This window comes from Ursus americanus, chromosome 5, assembly GCF_024610735.1.
Source record: "Ursus americanus isolate L20-20 chromosome 5, mUrsAme1.1.p, whole genome shotgun sequence".
NCBI classification, from domain to species: Eukaryota; Metazoa; Chordata; class Mammalia; order Carnivora; family Ursidae; genus Ursus; species Ursus americanus.
Genome location: NC_142131.1, coordinates 30,192,770 through 30,213,548, shown reverse-complemented (window position 1 = coordinate 30,213,548; position 20,779 = coordinate 30,192,770). Strand labels below are relative to the sequence as shown.

Below are 20,779 nucleotides of genomic sequence, written 5' to 3'. Positions count from 1 at the left end.
CCCCATTTATGCTTAATGTTGCAAAAATGCTACATTGACGTATCTTTGGCGGGGTCCTGAAGATTTCATGGTGCAGCTGTGATGCTTGCAAAAGTTTTTCTTATGCACTCAGAATCCGTCATTAAGTAACAATTTATGGGGGACCTACTATGTTAAACACATTGCCAGACACAAAGGGATTGATTATAAAGTGGAAGAAGAGATGGCCTTTGCCTTGAGTAATTCGTAATGTCATAAGCATTAGCAGTGGCTATATTTTAAATAGGCTGTAACTAACCCAACTTCTCGGTATCAGTAGTGTTGGAAGCCAACTGCACATATATTCTAATATAGACAGAAGTAAATGTGATGATCTTTTTTTTTTTAGCAAGCCCAAGTCTAAAATACCATATATCACTTTTTATTTTAGCTTACTGCCCTTTGTGCCCTATTGTCAGTTTAACCCCCTCCACTACCAGTTGTCAATTTACCCCTCACTCACGCCTCACACATATACTCCAATCATGGGATTGTTAGAGCATTTATATATTGTGTGGAAAAACAATGTCTTAAATTTTTAAGCTGATTATTCAAAAGCAGATTGTGTTTTAATATGAATTAGCATAATGCTGTGATTTGTAGTTGATGTAGATTAGAAAATTAGCCTAGTACAGTGGATTTTAACTTGGCCAGATTTTTATTTAAAAAGCAACATTATTATTGATTTCTTAATTTTTGAAGAATTTCTCAAGGCTATGTACTCTTCAGTAATTTGAAGCAAGGCTTGTATAAACCAAACATCCCTTATACACTTTGTACGTGGCATGCGAAAGCCAAGTTCTTCATCTCGTTTTACCAGTTCCTTATTCTCCCAGTGTCACAGTCTCCCGAAGATCTTAAGTCTGGGAAAAATTTGATCATCCCATCCTTCTAATTCTCTATCCCCTCAGCAGAGGAGAAAACAGGCCCCAAGAGGTTAGGGGACGTTCTTGGGGTCAGACAGTTGACATGGGGCTAGATCCCCGTGCACAGAGCTCTCTTCACCCCAGACCCCTCGCCCTGGCTGGCAATATTTTCCTCTCCTCTGACCTCCTTTTCCAGGCTGTCACCAAGTCCTGTTACTGCTTCCTCAGCGTGTCTCCTGGTTTCCCTCCTTTCCATCGCTTCCTATCTAATCCAGTCCCTCAGTTCCTCACAATGGAAAAGGCCTGAAAGAGCGCTTTGTCTCGCGGCATCCATCACACAAGATGAATTTTCTCTAATTACCGCTGTCAGCGTGTCACTCCTTTGCTGCGAGGCTGCCAGGAGCTCCCTGCTTCCTGTGGCAGCAGATAACACACTTCTCCTATGCTAGGTCCTCCAGAGTCTGAATTTATATACTCAGCTTCATTTCCTTTCTCGCCCTGAACCCCAGAAGCCCAAAGTCTTCTCTGGGTTTTCTCCATGAGTCAGCCCATGTTTCCCCTAGGCCTTTAGTCTCTCTTGCTCCCCAGTTTCTAGTGCTTCTCTGCCTTTGCTTATACTCCATTTTTCTAGGCCAGATCCAGGTCCCATCATCTTTTCAGTGCTTTCCCTGAGTAGTCCAGCACCCTCCTTTATTCCCAGCCTTATTCTGAAGCACTACTGGGTAACATTGGGCATAATAACCTTTCTTATGTGTTTCTGTGGGTTTTTTTTCTTGGAATCTCACTGCCTTTTCAATTATATCTAATCCTCTTTGAAGGTAGGGCTTATGTTTCTATTTTTCTCATATATTCCACATTTTATGATGCCTAGTAAGTGGCCAGTAAATACTGTTTATTAGGGACTCCCTGAGCTTTTAAAAGCTGTTGTCCAGAGCTACAAGCAGTTGAGATGTTTTGAGTGTTCACTGCTGGGATCAGGATCACTTGCTAATATTGCAGAGCAGTGTCCTCTTGTGCCAAATGCTGATAGAATCAGCTGCAGATGTGTGAATGGTCTTCGGGCAGGGCCTGGCCATAGAGGTATGGTACTCACACTAATAGTTCATGATTTGCGGGTCAGTGGCAGGGAGGTGGGGGCTCCTTCACTAAACACCTGCACATCTGCCTCTTGGATCTTACAGTAGGTAACAGTAGCTTGACAATGGATAGGAATAGCATTATCTTCATAAGTCTGGCAAACTCTCGACACACCAGTGTGAAATGTGAGCTGGCCCGCTCTCCCCTCCCACCGTGTGTCCTTGAGCCCATAATGACCTTGCTGCTCTCTTTTCTACAATATTGGCACAATGTCCTAAGATTTAATCTGATCTCTTTCTGAGATATTTTTTCATAACTCAGTAAATATTGCATTTTTCCCCCCAAAAGTTAAGAATGTTGTAATAAGTTCCTGGTATTGGAAAATGGAATGTATATTAATTGAGGGCAACATTCTGAATTTTTGATGCTACTTTTCCACACCTTTTTAGCTTTTCTGGTAGCCATTTCTGGACTGAGGCAGCTGCAGATTTTACAGTATCTTGGACTATGCTTTCCCCAAGGCATCAGCCCTAAAGTATCTCCTCCACTCTGGGTTCATAAACTTGGAATTATTTTTTTTCTATAATGTCAGCAGACTAATTCCACCCATACAAAATGGTTTGGCCATTTTCCTCTTTGGCACAAAAGAGAATTGGCAGAGACTCAGACAGATGAAGTTGACAAGCTCTGGCGTGGAAGTGAGTTCAGTGGCTCTGGGCTTTGCATCCCCCTTGCTCATCTCGTATTCTGAATCCTTGCCCACCCAGAAAGTCCTCTCCTCCCATCTCAGACAGCTAAAGATGTTTCAGATCCTGCTCCGTTTGTCAATAATCACCAACACACGTAGCAAGATGCTGTGTCTCTTCATCTACACGAAGTGACCCACCTGGAATCACTTGAAGGTTTTTTTCTCATCCTTCTAGGTGGATGGAAGTCTGCTTAGTTGAAGAATTGCCACCAACCACTGAACTGGAAGAAGGGCTCCGGAATGGAGTTTACCTTGCAAAGTTAGCCAAGTTCTTTGCCCCAAAAATGGTATCAGAGAAAAAGATCTATGATGTGGAACAAACGCGTTACAAGGTAACTGAGATCTAATTGGTTTTGGCTTCCATCTAAAAGTGAAAGTTCAGTATTTCATTTCCTTTCCGTGCTTTTACTCTTAGTGTTCCTACAAGGATTTTGTGAAATGGGGGGAGGGGGTGTCCTTGGTCTTTGAAGCCTGCTAATAATCATTCCTGAGGCAGCAGCAGTTTTAAAAGCAGAATGTTTCTATTTCTGGGCTGAGGCTGAGACACGTCTGATTTGTGGGGCTTCCCAGCCCCCTTCCATTATTCCTTCGTGGAGGTCATTTTTATTAGCCCCAGTAAATGTAAAAATGAGGGCATTCTACCCTCCTTTTTCTTCCACCACCGATGCAGTTTATTACTCCCTTTGTTCTCCTCAAGAAGTAAAGTACCCAGCTGGGACTTGAACTTGTGGCCCCAAAGAGTGAGGGCCAATGTGATCAAATGAGTAGTATCATTAAATAGCCAGGTGGGAATTCTGTTCCACTGAAGCTTTAAAACAAAATAAGACTTATTTTTTTTTATGCAACTTGTTTTAATTATTTTATGGCTAATTTGGGAGGACACATGGGGAGAAAGAAAACAAGACCAAAATAAACAACAATCTTGACTTGACTTTAAAAATGATTATTTTAGAGACGCATGTCTAAGTATTTACAGATAAAGTGATATATCTAGGATTTGCTTGGAAATAATCAGGAGGAGGATGGAGAGAGATTTGAGACTGGCCGTGAGTTCATAATTATTGAGGTTAGGTGATGGGTACATAGGAGTTCATTATACTGTTTCATCAACTTTATGTTTGACATTTTTCATTAAGAAATGAAAGAGGAATGAAAGAGGAAAAGGCAAGAACCAACCTAAAAGACTCCTCCATTAGATGTGTCTTTGAAAGGGACTTTTTAAATGTGTGGTGTTCTCTTCTGGAGTAAGTCTTTTTTTATGCACTTTGGGCCAGGATTTCTAAACCTCCCTTGAAATGTGATTCTTTATATTCTTTTTTTTTTTTTTTTTAAGATTTTATTTATTTATTCGACAGGATAGAGACAGCCAGCGAGAGAGGGAACACAAGCAGGGGGAGTGGGAGAGGAAGAAGCAGGCTCATAGCAGAGGAGCCTGATGTGGGGCTCGATCCCATAACGCCAGGATCACGCCCTGAGCCGAAGGCAGACGCTTAACCACTGTGCCACCCAGGCGCCCCTGATTCTTTATATTCTTAATTTATTATACAGTTGACCCTTGACCAATAAGCAAAATTTATTTTTTAAAATGTGTATATTTAGGGCCACCTGGATAACTCAGTTGGTTAAGTATCTGCCTTCGGCTGAGGTCGTGATCCCGGAGTACCGGGATGGAGCCCCACGTCAGGCTTCCTGCTCAGTGGGGAGTCTGCTTCTCCCTCTCCCTCTCCCCCTGCTTGTGTTTTCTCTCTCTCTCTCTCTCTCTCTCAAATGAATAAATAAAATCTTTTTAAAAATAAAATGTATATTTAATTCAGAGCAAATGATTGAATAATCATTTAGGCTAACCATAAATAAGAGGAATTGAGACATCATTTATGAGTCTGTTTTCATATTCTCGTCTTAAAGATAACTGAGCAAAAGTTTCTGCCTTGGATAATGGTAGGAATAAAAGTGTTTGTGTTTGTTAAAGTACTTTTGAGTTGATCAAGTCATATGTTCTCCCTAGAGTCTTAGCTCATTATGCTAGCTTTTCACAAGACTTAGTAAAGTCTTAGTAAAGTCAGTGATCGAGTCAGGCAAAATTATTTAATTTTGAAAAATATTTTAGTTCAGAAAAGAAAAGAAAAAAATTATTTATATCTCTACAACACAAAATAAATTAATTTGTCCACATTTTGCAGCCCGATTTTTCTTTCTTCATTGCTTCTATAATGGTTATTACCATGCTCTGGCCCTATTTCTACTAAGAGCCATGTAGATTTGATGACAGAGTTCAAGAGTAGTTGGGCTGGGCCCCAGTCCGTCTGGAAAGGGGGTTGTGGGTATTTTGTTTTGACATTGCGGGAGATGAGAATCAGGCCAGCGAGAGCGTCAGTGGATGGTGAGCCTCCAAGTAGAGGGTGGGCTACCTCTTTTCTCTTCTTGGCACATGATACACCTTTGAATAGAAGTGTCTCCAGTTCAGCTGTGGACCTTCTCATGGCAACTCAAACAGGCGCCATTTCCTCCTGGCATCAGAGAGCCTACCGTTAGAATGAATAACAACTTCTCTTTGGGGTGGAGACAGGGGAAATATTTCCAGCCTCCTGTTACAAAATAAAATACCCATGGAGCCCAGGCAGGTGATGACATTCCTGAACAAAACACTGAGACGGAAGTATTGTGTTTGCCACCCCTGCCCATCAGGTCCCGGAGGACGGATATACAGAAGAAGGGATGATGCTAGGAGAAGGGTGGGGAGAAGGGGGGTGTAGCAGGGGGAGGGGGTAGTTCCAGCTATGACGTGGGAAAGAGTACGGGACCAATGGAAACTACCTCTCTCTTCACTGGACAAAAGAGCCTTTTCCCCTCTTTTACTAAATTTCTGAGAATACCTAATGTCGTTGAAAGACAATTTTTAGTGAATTGCTGTTGTAATCAGAAAATTTTAGGGCCATTTCATTCATTTTACAAAATTGAAAGGAGTCAGACATTAGTGAACAGGAGACTTAGCTTCCTGTTCTTAGGTTCCTTAGGACTAAAGCCTGTCCTGTGTTCCTTTACAAGGAACTGCAGCAAAGACGTTGAGACACAAGGCAATGCTAGCTAGCCCAGCCCTAGCCCCTGGATACACCATCTGGCAACCATGAGTTCAGTGAGCATGGGCTCTGACAGCAGGTCTGCTTAAACTGCAGCCATAAAACATGGCCTGCCTGTTACGCAGTGTGTCTCTGAGGCAAGAGCTCTGTCCCTGAACTCTGAAGGCCTCAGTTTGGGCACCAATGGCTCTGAGTTAAGCAGATGAGAAGCTTTCAGTGCCTTTCTCATCCTGTTGTCTGCCAGCTTAAGTACAACCCTGGTCCTTCATGAATTTAAGGTCAGAAAAATGGCCTAGATATTAGAGTTAAACCTTCTAATGATGAATATCCTTTCCGTGGCCACCTCCACCACCCACTCCAGGTCCCAGTTCTGGGACCGTGTGGCCATGCCATGTGTGCTCTGGCTCCTGATACTGTCCCTCTTGGATACATCATGGTGTGCTGTAAAGATAGCCTTGTCCTGCAAGCACGAACCGTGTATGTCGTCTTTGCACTGTCCTCAGTGAATGGTGAAGGATGTAGCCCATGATAGATGCTAGGGAAATAGCTGTTGGGTAAAAAAAAACGGATGACAGTAGTTTCAAACAAGCCAAGACTATTTGATTCTTGGGGTGCTTCGAGTCTGACACTCTTCCTCCTAGTGTGATGCTAAAACCTCCTGCAGGACCACTCAATGGGTGTGTGTAAAAATGTGGGCTCGTGAGCCCGCCCCCCTCAGACTACTGAGTCAGGCAGAATCTCTTGGCCAGGGACCCAGGAAGCTACACTCTTACTGATCACCCCAGGTGATTCTTTTCTTTTTTTTTTTTTTTTTTTTTTTAAGATTTTATTTATTTATGTGACAGAGAGACAGCCAGTGAGAGAGGGAACACAGCAGGGGGAGTGGGAGAGGAAGAAGCAGGCTCCCAGCGGAGGAGCCTGATGTGGGACTCGATCCCGGTACGCCAGGATCACGCCCTGAGCCGAAGGCAGACACTTTAACGACTGTGCTACCCAGGCGCCCCTAGGTGATTCTTTTCTTATGTATTACTTGGGTTTGACATAATCAACCATTATCTAATGGTAGATAAATACTATAATAAATTTTAATAAAATTATAGAGACAGAAGATAAAGTTTTACTGTGATAGAAATACATACAGGGTAGGATTCATTTATCCATACAGCGCTTATCAACACCTGCCACGTGCCAGGCACTGTTGTGTGCGCTCAAGGCAGAGTGGTGAGCAAGGCAGACATGATTTCATGGCAGTTAGAGTTGGGCAGACAGACTATAAGTAAATAAATAGTTGTGGGTTGTGAGTGTATGAAGGAAGAAATTAAAGCCAGTGTTATTGATAGCAATGGACAGAAGATGAGCTTCTCTGAGGAAACATTTACCTCTGAGGCAGGAAGAATGAGAAGAAAATCATCCATGTGCAGCTTTAAGGGTGGGGTACTCCTACTGGGAGGATAGTCTGGAGACAAAGAGCCTGTTTTTGAGAGCCTTGAGGAAGAAAAGAGCTTGGACAGACAGGGTGGCTGAAAGCCTGTGGTGAGGGACAGTAGTGAAAAATGAGACCAGGATGGGAGATATGTGACTTCATCATAAGTAATTACAGAGGAAGCCATTGAAATGTAAAACAGAGGCATCATGGCTTTACAAAGATGCTATGTGGAGAGTAATTAGAGGATGAGGGTGGAGGCAGTCCCGTGAGGGGAAAACTCAGCCCAGGTGACAGGTAACAATGGCCTGAATAGCCAAGAAGTAAATGGATTCAAGAGGGAAAACAGCCTGGAGAGGGATTAGAAATGGGTAGAGGGCCATGAAGAGACGATGGCTGGGTGGACAGTGGGACGTGACCAAGGAGAGAACGTCAAGTCTAAAGGGAGTGCAGTGTCGAAAAGGCCGAGGCTTCCATGGTAGAGGCTTGAAAGATGAGTGTGTGTTCCCAAGGTGGTTAAGATGGGCGAGAGAAAGAGGAGAAGGGAGGAAGAAGGGCATTCCTTGAGCCTGATGAGGCTCAAGAACAGAAAACAGCATCTTCCCAGACAGTACGTTGGTAACTGTGGGCTTAGAGGAGATGTTGACTCTTTAGGTGAGTCTTAGATAGGGAGAGCATCTACGGTGGTTAGTAGTGTGAGCTGTAGAATCAAAGTACTTCAGAGGCTGGCTTCCTCGCTAACTTCACCTCTGTGAGCCTGTTTCCTCACCTGTAAACCTGAGAAGTAAGAATAATAATAATAATAATAATAATAATAATAATAATAATAATAATAATAGTATCAACCTTTGTAGAGATATTGTGAGGAAAAAATGTGATCATCCGTGCAAAGCATTGGCACAATGCCTGATAGAGGTGAGTGAGCTATGAAGGTTAGAGGTGTGGTTGTGAGGCTCTGTGAGCAGTGAATCGAGTAGATTATTTATTTGGACTTGGAGTCAGGAGTCCTACAACCTAGTCTTGACCCTGAACTTAACCAGTCAAAGCAATTCAAGTATCTTAAATACTTGGACCCTGCTGTCAGTTCCATCCTCTACAGAGGATTTAAGCAAATCAGAATAATTATTGGCTTCTGAGCTACCTTATTGTTCCAAAGAGCTTTGAGTCTCTTGCGTCAGAAGTTACCATCCAGAGAAGACTTCAATAATTCCTCATCTGTTCAGTCTAAGCTAGAATAACCTTATTTGCTAGTGAAATAGCAGAAGAAAATCAGCATGTACTTTCTAGTCCAATAGCTGAAAGAAGTTAGGTGGACGGACATGAACAACCCCTGCCTAGATAAGACGATAGACATGCCACCTCATCTAGTATGAGTACGTAGGACTGGTGAAAAAAAATTGACAAGGTGGAAGTGGTTATCATGGACTAAGATTATTTTGGACTAAGATATAAGAATGTTTAGAAGACTCTTTTTGTCCTAATTGAAGTAAATAAATTGAAGATATTAACGCACATCACACACTGAGCTTTCTTAAGTATGTACAACATAGGCTTCTGAAGTCAGCATTCCTCAGATGTTTAAAATGGACAAAGGAGGGGCGCCTGGGTGGCACAGCGGTTAAGCGTCTGCCTTCAGCTCAGGGCGTGATCCCGGCATTATGGGATCGAGCCCCACATCAGGCTCCTCCGCTATGAGCCTGCTTCTTCCTCTCCCACTCCCCCTGCTTGTGTTCCCTCTCTCGTTGGCTGTCTCTATCTCTGTCAAATAAATAAAATCTTTAAAAAAAATAAATAAAATGGACAAAGGTTTTGAAATCTGTCATTTCGTTTACTGCAGAAATAGGACTGAAATAACCTCCCTTTCCTTCAGTGCCTCGTACATGAAGCACTAAACCTTTTTCTGACCTTAAGTGGATAAAAGTTGCAAGCCTGGTCTTACAGCGTATAATGATTATAATAGCTAATATTTATTGCCTTCTTAGGTGCTCTTTGCAATTAACTGCTTTATGTGTATTCTTAATTCATCTCAACTGAAAGAAGCATACTGTATACTCATTTTATGGCTGAGGAACCAAGATTCAAAGAGATAGGTAACTTTCCAGAGGTTACCTAGCTAATAAGACCACTAAATGGGTGGAGTTGTCTGTTTCATGATTTGGATGGTTGAAGCCCATCAGGCGAAGACTGCCCAGAAACCAACCTTCAAACAAGGGCTCAACAAAATTAAGTTTATTTAACTTGTGTGGCAAGAAAAAAGTACATCCCCATGAGACTATGAGCAGGAGAGAATAAGGGCTTAGTGTAGAGTTGGGCTTGTACTGGTGACTCTAATATGGATTAGGGAAGCAAGGACCAGTTATCTTTGGGGAGTTGTCAGGAAGCAGAGTCAATGTGGTGTTTCAGTAATTTTTATCTAGGAGATGAAGAGATAGATAAGGGACGAGACTGTCATCCATCAAAACAGTTGCTCATCTTAGAACAGCGGGACATTTGGTTACTTTGTGGTGCCTAGGGTCCTTTTCTCTCTCTTGCTGTGATTGTGGATTGTTTCCATCTTGTGCCTCCATGGTCACAGAGTGGCTGTGTCTGAGAATTGTTTGTATTCTGTAGAAGTTGTTTACTCTGAGTCACCCTCAGACAGTACCGCCTGGCTCTTGATTCTCTGGGCTCCCTCCTCCTCCCTCTCTCTCTCCCCTTTGCTCTTCTTCCTTCTCCTTCCTCTTTCCCTCCCCTTCCCTCTCCCCCACTCTTTCCTCCCTCTATTGATTTCAAGTAAGGGCTGATTTTTTCCATCCAAAGAATAATCCCACCATCATTAGGTCCTGTGATCTGTCCCTGGGGAATGTTAGCACAAGGAAGGTTTTCAGATTCAGAGAGACCTCATCTTGAATCTCAGCTCAACCATTTAACACCTCTTTAACCTTAGGCAAATTTGTTGATCTTTTTGGCCTAGGTTTCTTCATCTCTAAAAAAATGGGAAATGATAATTGCCTTGCAGACTGTTTTGAAAATCAGAGATAATTTACATACAGTGCTTGACACACAGAGTTCAGTCTGACCACTATTAAAAAGGCATAAACATTTGTCTAATGTTAATTTGATTTATACTTTATAAAGTATAAGTCTAACAGCAACAAACGTATTTTCTGTTACATAGACTATTTGATTGTGGAAGGTCACAGAAGATGGGAAGAGCCAGGCTTTCTGAATGTGATTTTCTACTCTTGAATATTATATAATGAAACTTGCCATAATTGCTGTTTTACATATATTAAAATTTAAAAAATACATAACATTATGCTACTCATTTAACTAATTAAAAATACAAGGTAGCATTAAGGCTCTCAACATTTCGTACCTAATAAAACTTGATGCGATACAGGAAAGGTTACCACAGTTACAGACTGGGCAGGGAAAAAATGACGGCCGAGGAAGGCTGTAAAGAAGAGTGGAAGATATAGAAAGCCTGCTGTCATTGTACGTGTAGAAAAAGGTCTTGTAAAACATTTCCACTGAAGGTTTACTTTTTACATAGGCAAAAATTGGGGTTAAATGATAGGAGGATGAAATACTGAAATTACCCCTGAACTGTGGGGTGGTTTTTGTTTCCATCTTTGTTTTTTTTCCTACGTATTTTTCTACATTTTCCAGGTTTTCTACAGAAATCCTATTCATGATCAGAAAAAAAGGTTTTGGCAGAACCAGAAACCAGGAAAAAGGCATTTAGTCTTCTAAAAATCCTGTTTTTCCTGAAGTTGCTAGGTTTCTCAGCCATAGTTGCCAAAATCTTGACACCGTGTGTGTATATCTGTGCGTGCGTGCGTGTGCACACGCGTCTCACAAAACATCCTTAGGCATGTGCTAGACATTAAATGGTCTTTGAAATTCTGGTGCAGAATTACCTCAAATATGTGAACTGTGGAAACCGGAATGGTCCATTACAAACAGTGGTGCTGAGATAGTCCAGTCTTCTTCATTGTGTCTCCAGTTGTTTTATGATTTAATAATTCTATTTTAAGAGAAATACAATTGGAAAACAGCCTGCTAATGAAAAAAAGTTGCTACAGATGACTCACTTTTCGTGTGGTCCCTTCTTCTCCCCCCCCCACCCCCACACTAGAAGTCCGGCCTTCATTTTCGACACACAGATAATACGGTCCAGTGGTTAAGAGCAATGGAGTCTATTGGTCTACCCAAGGTAAGCCTGAACTGGGAAGCCAAAAGGGGTCATGCGAACACCTCATTATGAAAAAAGATTGGGCATACTGGGATATGTTAATGTGGCAGATGGCCTGATTGCCTCAGGCACGACAAATGTGAGGACTACACAGAAATAGGAAAGGCCTGTACAAAGTAATATATGGCAGGAACTCAGAATGAAGTATGGAGAACAGCTAGGTTAATGTCCTGTATAAATTCACAAGGTCACAACAAGCTTCAGCTGGTAGATAGTTAATTTAAAATAGCCACCTCCTTTTTTACTTCAGTTTCTGTATTATACTACCATATATTGTATCACTGTACATCATAATGACAAACGCATTTATAAAGTATTATTATAGATCATATTATCACTTTGAATGTTAAAAGCTAGAGGGTTCTAGCTCTTCCTCTTGAAATAGCTGTCCCAAATAAAACTCAGCAAATATTCAGAGCTTGTTAAATTGAAAGAGCGGGCACACTTAAGCCTGAGAGACAAATAGACAAGTAGAGGAAATGAGGAAATAATTACATTTGTTAGAAATTGTAGAGTGATTTCTTAAACGTCTTCTTTTGAAATAATTTTAGATTCACAGGAAGTTGCAAGAATAGTACATATGTGCTTATTCTTCATTCAGCTTCCCCCAGTGGTGACATCTCGTAACTGTGGTAAAATAAATTGACGTTGGTGTGTTACTATTAACAAGGCTACAGACCTTAACTTAGTTTTCACCATTTTTATATGCAATGATTTGCGTGTGTGTTTCTGTGCAGTTTTATGCCATGAATGTATTTGACCACCACCACAGTTAAGATACAGATACCACAGAGGAGTAGGCCTTGACATCGCATCCTTTCCTAGCCCTGTCCCCTGGCAGCCACTAATCTGTCCTCCATCTCTATGGTTTTATCATTTTGAGAATGTTAAAGAAGTGGAATCATACAGTAGGGAATCTTTAGAGATTGTCTTTCTTCCAGTAAGCATGATGCCCTTGAGACCAGTCAGGTTTTTGTAGGTATCGTAGTTCACTCCTCTCTGGAGCTTATTAGGTACAGCTATTTTGAAGAAATGATATCGAGTGGTCCAGCCTGAAAGCAAGGGGACAGGCTACTGATGTAAGACCTGTGTTGGTGGTGGTATTGTTAATCCGGGTTTGAATTAACAACCGCACCACAACAAAAACAGAGGATTCCTTAATATAAATTATAAATGCCTATTTTCAATCTACTTGAGGTTATACTTGATTTAGTTCGCTTCTTTTATTTCAAAATAGTCAATATTGATTTCTTCTTCCATTTTTAATGAAATTACTTTCCCTTCTCCTAAAATGCCCAGAACATTAAATGCTCTTCCCATCTGGGCACTAGTTAAAATATAGAATTCATATTTCTGGGTTGTCATTTAGCAAGTACTGACTGGGTAGTAAGCAGATTAATAACAAAAGAAAAAAATTCAAATAGAATTTTTCTGTATGAGTCAACATACTTTAAATTAGGATAATTTTGTTTCATAGATTTGATTTAAACCTTTTCAAATTTTGTGTGTTGGGCCAGGTTTTCCATAATTTTAAGCCAAATAAGTGATCCGTAGAGCAGATGCTGTTTTAACACTGATTTTTGTGAAGTGATTGATACATTACATTGCAGGGATGAGACAGCAATAGTGTGCTGAATTGACGGATGTATTTGACGACTACTAATGTCTTCACTTATCAATATTAAGTGCCTACTCCGTGCTCAGCATCGTGTTAACGCTGAGGATACAGTGATGAATAAAATGTTCTGGACAACTCTGTGAATTGATCGCATCTTATTGCCATAAGAAGACCTATTCATAAAGAGTTTGCAAAAGAAATGAAGCAATATTTATATAAGTACACATTTCCATATGGAGAGATAGAAAGAAATATAGAAAGTTGTTGAAAAGGAGTGGGGAGCTGTAGGGTTCTTCTGCTTCCCCAGTAGACCTTGAAACCTGGTCCTGTTCTTCCGAACTGGGAATCCTCTTCCGATCGAGGCTGTAACAGCAAATGTGTTGAGGGAAAGTTGAAAAGACCCTCGAAGTTTCCTAGGCTGCGGTCGTTTCTTTAAGTGCTCAGGGGCTACACATTGTGGCTGAGGAAACTTCGCTGCTTTCTTCTCTCAGCTTTTTTCAACATCCAATAGAAAATTGCACTTGAGTATCAAGTGCTACCATATGATAGAGGATATAATTTTAGTTTTTATGGCAACTTTTATAAAAGAACTACTGAAAGCCAGCAATGCCAGTATGCTTATCTTTTTCTTAGAAGCTTCAAGCCTAATTATTCATTTTTTGGTGCTTAGGAACAGAGAGTTTTGGTGCCCTATCCTGAAATCTGTTTCTTATCAAGCTTTTAGTTTCAGGCTTAAAGGTGGTATAAATGTGTATTAGAAGCCTCAGCGTTGAAACTTACTAGTTAAGTAGCACCATATTTAGGTGTTTATCCAAAAAAGTAATCAGGTGTTCAGAAATGCAGGGATGTTCATTGCAGTGATTTGTAATAGGGACAAATTTAATAGGGACAAATGGGGGGGAGTTCAGCCTTGGAGAACTGGCTTAAATTATCGTTCAAAAAGATAAAAGAATCACAAACATCTATTAGAAATAATGTTCTAATAGAATAATGAAGGGGATGGACAACAGTCATGTTCTATAGTACTACAGTAATACCGTACTGTAGTGTTACTGGGGTTACAGTATTACATACAGACATACAAAAGGCAGAGGCACATATTGAAAAAACCTTGGAAGAAAATATACCAAAATGCTAGTGGAAACAACCTAGGAAGTGAGATTATAGGTAATGTTTCTTTCATACCTCATTTACTTTCCAGATTTTATTTGGTAAAATGTGTTCCATCCAGCGGGAAATGACATCAGTGTGTGTTGTGTGTGCATACCTGTTTACACAAGTGCAACGCTAGGTGTTTAACGTTATAGTAAAACACTGTAAGCTGGACACCCTTCTCAGGCTAGGGTACCTGTAGGCAGTCACAGGAATGACCCTGTACAGAGAGCAGAGCCTGACTGGGCTTGCCACGAGTGAAGTGGAATTGCCACCTAGCCCTGTGGATGCAGCCTCCTTGCAGTGGCCGCCTGGGAATCCCCCCTCCTGAGCCCCCTAGGAGGCGTGCTGTCAAGGGACCAGACGCACCGATGGGTCTGCCTGTAGAGTGAAAGAGAGCAACAACGGAGAGGGGTTCCTCTACGTTTAAATAAGTACAGCAAAGACAATCAAAGTAGCATCATTTGGGAGATTTAAAATAACTGTGCAAAGCAAAACATAAGAAAACATGTTGTTTCTTTTGTTTTCCAGATATTTTATCCAGAAACAACAGATGTCTATGACCGGAAAAATATACCGCGAATGATATACTGCATTCACGCATTGAGGTGGGGAAAAAGACACAGCTAAGAGTCGAAGAAGTAGATGTCAATGAACCTGTAGTTTCTCTTTTAGAAGAGGGATCTTAAGTTACTTAAATAATCTGGAGAACTTTAACTGCATTGTGTTGTTTTGAATTTGGCACAAGTTTTTTAAATTGTCACGTAAATACGGTCCTTGAACTGGGAAAATATTTTTTTGATTTTTTAAATCTAATTCAAAACAGAATACCAGAAAATGAATGAAAGATCTGTAAGTGTAACGAGAAGATGTAAGTTGAAACTTCTAGGGATCTCAGGGAATAGCCAAAATACATCAAATGGGCAGCTTTGATGGTCATTTTAATTTTGATACTCTTAAGTTATCATTTTGCTTCAATTCTTATTATAAACTAATCAAGTCCAATATAAGGATAGTTTCTTTTGACTTTGCTCAATAGAACTTGCACTGTAAGGGTAAAGAAGAAACATAAGAGGGGCGCCTGGGTGGCTCAGTCGTTGGGCGTCTGCCTTCGGCTCAGGGCGTGATCCCAACGTTCTGGGATCAAGCCCCGCATCGGGCTCCTCCGCTGGGAGCCTGCTTCTTCCTCTCCCACTCCCCCTGCTTGTGTTCCCTCTCTCGCTGGCTATCTCTCTCTAATAAATAAATAAATAAATCTTTAAAAAAAAAAAAAGAAGAAACATAAGAGTTGCTTTGAGTTAGTCAAATCGAGATATGTTCATTTTTTTTTTTTTTTTTTTAAAGAAGGAGAGGAGGAAGGGCAGAGGGAAAGAGAGAGAGAGAGAGAATCTTAAGCGGACTTCATGACCAGCATGGAGCCAGCCTCGGGGCTGAATCTTACAACCCTGAGATCATGACCTGAACCAAAATCAAGAGTCGGACCTTAACCAACTGAGCCACCCAGGCGCCCCAAGATACTATCGTTCGTTAATTTAAAGCAATTGTTCGATAACTTAATTTTTGAAAACGCTTAAATTGTGCTAGTTCACAGATCATTTTTTATCTTACTCACCTGGAAGAAACGTTATTTTTAGATGGTAAAAAGATGATTCTAAAAATCCGGTTTATGGCTGTCATCTTGCATTCATGCAGGTAATGGCTGGAAGACTTCATGTCTAATTAAATTTTAAATTTCTTCTAGAACATCTGCCTTATGTTTATATCACTAGAAGTCATTTTCCTGGCAGAGTCTTCTGAGTAGAGGTTTATATTAACTTCTTCCTGGCTCTTTTCCTCTCCAAAGGAAAAGGTTTCTACAATAATTCATTGCACTGCGGCCTACTAGAAAAGAATTTTGATTATGTCATATAATTTGACTTTTCCCCCTGATGGGTACTTATGAGATTTCTTTGGAAGATGGCAGTTGCTAGAAATACAGACCAAATGTAGGCGCCTTACTGCGATTTCTTTTTATTCTAGTAATTTAGAATGGGTTTGAGGGCGGGATCACTTCTCTGCCTGCCTCCTCATGTGTGGCTAGTATATCATAATGCCAGCAGCGTTTCTAAAAGCTTTCTGTGCAAAAGTGCTTGTCTCGAGGAATATTTTCAAATGTGTTGCCCAACATTCCTTGTCAAATATTTTTCAGAGCTTAGAATGTTCACTTAACACTACACCTAGTACTGCTTTTGTGACCTGCTAAGCCAGCTCCCATTCATTATTGTCACGATCACATCCACCCATCGTTGTGCTAATCTCCAAATCTGTGGCATGCTCTTGGAGTATCTTGGACAAGCTTAAGTTGATTTCCCAGTGCGGACACCTGGGGTGTTAATGTTAAGCTGCTTAAAAAGAAATGGTGTGCTAAGTTCCTTTCTAGTGATGTCACTGTTCTTCCACAGAAATTATGTAGAACTGCACTGAGGCTTACAAATGGTTTGTGATCATTTCAACAATGGCTTCAGCAGCTTGGGAAATGAAGAAAAGGCAACTTCTTACTCTTGCCACTTGTATGCGAATGTTGGGGTGATATTTTCTAGGACTGCTTTTCGCAGTCATGCAATTACTCATGGAAGTCTCCATTACTATTACTCATTCCAGAGATTCCTCTTGAGCCTGCCCCTCACCAAATCTGACCTTAGGTAGGACCTTTAAGCTGTTGACTTAATACACAGCATCCCCTGGGAGAATCTCCTTCACTTTTCTCTGTCCTAAACGTACGCGTGACTTCTCCTTGGTATAGAACTGAGAAGTCTCAAGTATATCTAAAGTTTTTTCTATCAAAACGTTTTCCCTCAATGGTTTAGAATACAGTTACTCAAATGAGGCTGATACTCTGCTCTGTTGACCGAGACACATTTGGGAGCTGGGTAGCCTTCAGTAAGTGGGTTCCCTCTCACTGGATAATTACAAGTGATGCTGGAAATGAACACATACGTGTCTGGCCATTAGATCCTGGCTGGGGATACAGCAACATGGCTGGTGTAGAAAGTCATCATTACCGGACAGGGAATTGGGCAGGTCAAAGGTTCTGAGTATAGATCAGAAACCAGGTGGAAAGATCTCCCAGGTACCCAGGCACTGCCTTCCCGCTACCCCAGCCCGCGGGCCTGGTGTGATCTGCAGTGTTAGCTCTCAGTCCTGCCAACTTGTCTTCTATTCCCTGTCTTCTTGATTTGGCCTTAACAACCTCATTAAGATCCTCTGGGGTTTCACCCTTGCTTCCTGTTTGTATCTGCTTTCCACTTTTCTGGCCTGGTCCTCAGCTTTTCACTCTTATTTCTGCCCCTGGTCTTGTTGCTTGCCACTCATTGCTCCCTTTGTCTGCAGCTTGATGTTCTCAGTGAAATGCCACCAGGGAGTGTGAGCACAGCAGCCCCAGGGGAAATCCTCATACTTTGCTTCCTGTAGAAAGACTCACCTCAGTGATAGGTGACCTCATTCTTTTTCCAAAGAAGTGTTTACCTTTTTCTTATTTAAAATAAAATATTTAAATTCCCATTGTGGGAAAAATTGGGAAACTTGGAAGATATACCAAAGGAAAAGCTAGCTAAAGTACCCATTATGGCAACACCAGTATATTGCGACTCTTTTGGTGTATTTGCACTTAAAACGTGTATTGGCATGTTTTCTTTTTGTGGCTTCATTTGGAATGTATGAAAGTCTGCAATGAAAAGAAACCAGTTCAAGAAGTGAGAGCCTTGCTAACAAGTTACTGCTAATGATTTTTTAACTGGAGAAGAACACTTTTTGCATGTCGTTCGTTGCTCAATTTATGAAACAACAGTTCAGTGTTTAAACATTGGTTATAAAATGAAATTAGGGGCGCCTGGATGGCGCAGTCATTAAGCGTCTGCCTTTGGCTCAGGGCGTGATGCCAGCATTCTAGGATCGAGCCCCACATCAGGCTTCTCCACTAGGAGCCTGCTTCTTCCTCTCCCACTCCCCCTGCTTCTGTTCCCTCTCTCGCTGGCTGTCTCTCTGTCAAATGAATAAATAAAATCTTTAAAAAATAAAAATAAAAAAATAAAAAATGAAATTAGTTGAAAAATTTTAGTAGGACTGATATTTTGACACTTGAGATACCTTAAAGGGCAGGTGAAATACCCGGAGGTATCATTACCACCTTAACACACTTAAACCCATTCTGAAAGATCCACACTGCAAGTTTCACTCATTTAATTATTGATGCACTAATTTTGACTCAGCCCAGGACTATAATATATTGACCCTTAGCCAGAGTTGACATGATCATAAGGGCACCAGAAACCAAAGACCTTCACACCTGCCTGGGTTATGGGTCTGGCTTCTGACTGGTCAGTTGTCAAGCGGCACATGGTCCCGGTTTGGCTTCTTCCCCCAAGGTGAGTCAGACCCTGGCTACCAGGCATCAGTCAGACCTTTATAATTTTCAGTATATGACTTCCGGGTAGGTTTTTATTTTCATTCTGGCCCCCACCGCCTCATCCCCCAGAAATGATTGACCGCCTAAGTCTCGCTTGGCCAGTGTTAAATAACCCATTGTCCTGTCATAATGATGTATTGGCCTGATCTGTTAACATTATTAAAAGCTTAGGTATGCCTTTTGAATGTTTTCTTGAAATTAGTTGGGCATTCTAGAGGTTTCTCACCCACGAGATGAAGGATTGACTCTACCTAATGTTCTTCGGTAGATTGTTCATTTGGCTGATTGATCATCTCAGACTGTGTTTCTGGATCCTCTGTCTGCTTGATGATGATGTGACTGTCAGTGCCAGACCCTCTTCCCACCTGGCTGTTTCTGTGTGTTCTTTAGGCCTTTCTTATCTTAGGTCACTTCCTTGGTTTTCCATGACATTCTGGCTTAGAGTTCCTGGTTTTGATTCTTACGGTATAAGTATAATATAAAGAGTATAAAAATATCTATGTTCCGTGGACAGATATAGAAAAAACCAAGCACCTGTATTTTAATAACATGTCCCATCTTGTTAAAATCAGCACAATTATCCATGTCTTACTTTATCAATTTGTATTATAATTTCCTTTCTGTACACTTTGTACCATTCTCTTTTGATGATGGTTGTGAACTCCTGGCCTTTCACACACTTAACCAGGGTTGGTATCTTCTGCTCTGATGGATCAGATTGATTTACTTTGGTCAGCGGGAGCTCTTTGGGGCCAGCGCCTTTGTCCTTGTAGCATTTGTCCCTGACATTATTGGAAAGATCCTTGCTTTGTGGTCACAACAGGATGTTCAAGGCCTATCGTAATTATTTCTGCTTCGAGACATGAAATAATCTCCCCTCCCAGGAATCCTTTGCAAGTCATATGTGCGTAATGATCTTTCTCGTTTGATAGATTAGGGGTCTGGATTCTGCTTTTCTTACTGTACCAACTTTCTTGGACCATTAAGGCACTGACAACAGCAGGCTGAAGATCAGCCGCCTCCCCTCTGTTTCGTGGCTGGTGTTCCTGCTGCAGATCATGGCCCGACTGCCCCAGCAGTCATGTTTTCAAATGCAGTGATGGTGCCGCAAATAGCACACATTTGGGGCTTGCATTTGTGATAATGGCTCTGGTGACCCCACTCCCGATTAACCAGTTGTCGTTCCAAATGAACTGACTGCTTAGGGAAGAAGGGCCCCTCTACAGCACACCTGCAGGCAGGCAGCTGCCTTGCTTACCAGGTTGATTATGTATCTGGCCCTCAGGCTTGGATCCAGAACTCTCTTTGTCTTACGCTCTATGCCCTAAGGAGGTTTAACCTTTTAAAAAACCAGTTAATGGGATGCCTGGGTGGCTCAGATGGTTAAGCGTCTACCTTCCGTTCACATCAAGATCCCAGGGCCCTGGGATCCTGCCCCACGTTGGGCTCCTTGCTCAGCAGGGAGCCTGCTTCGCCCTCTGCCTGCTGCTTCCCCTGTTTGTGCTCTCTCTCTCGCTGTCAAATAAATAAAATCTTTAAAAAACAACAACAACAAACTGGTTGTTGGCTTATACCAGACTGATGGCGGGTCTGGCAGAGAGCATGCTTGCACTTACAAATAAGCCTCCTAGACAGAGTTTCTTTTTTTTTTTTTTTTAAAGATATTATTTATTTATTTGACAGAGAGAGAGACAGCCAGCGGGAGAGGGAACACAAGCAGGGGGAGTAGGAGAGGAAGAAGCAGGCTCCCAGCAGAGGAGCCTGATGTGGGACTCGATCCCATAACGCCGGGATCACGCCCTGAGCCGAAGGCAGACGCTTAACGACTGTGCCACCCAGGCGCCCCCTAGACAGAGTTTCTAACCCAGAGGGCAGGTTCTGCGTTTATGTCTCAGGAGGGATATGTGGAGACGGCAGTATTCGGGATTAAGATGAGAAGGATGATAATACCTTATGTAGCTTTCAAATCGCTCCTTGTTCAAAATTCTCCCCACACTCTCGACCATACTGTCTCCTCCTCTTCCTATCCTGAAATAGTATCAGGACTCCATCTTTTTGTCCAACTCAATTGTAAGCTCTTCGAGATCGTGAGCCATGCCTTGTCGCCGAACACAGCACA

General features: G+C 41.7%; 1 protein-coding gene across 1 annotated transcript in view; it reads left to right on the top strand.

Annotated features, from left to right (window-relative positions):
- Positions 1–20,779, top strand: part of IQGAP2 (IQ motif containing GTPase activating protein 2) — a 274,080-nt gene that overhangs the window by 135,839 nt on the left and 117,462 nt on the right. Inside the window, exons 3-5 of the mRNA XM_045796437.2 lie at positions 2,885–3,041; positions 11,330–11,407; positions 14,748–14,824. Coding sequence (XP_045652393.1) covers positions 2,885–3,041; positions 11,330–11,407; positions 14,748–14,824 — 312 coding nt within the window. The remainder of the gene's footprint in view (positions 1–2,884; positions 3,042–11,329; positions 11,408–14,747; positions 14,825–20,779) is intronic.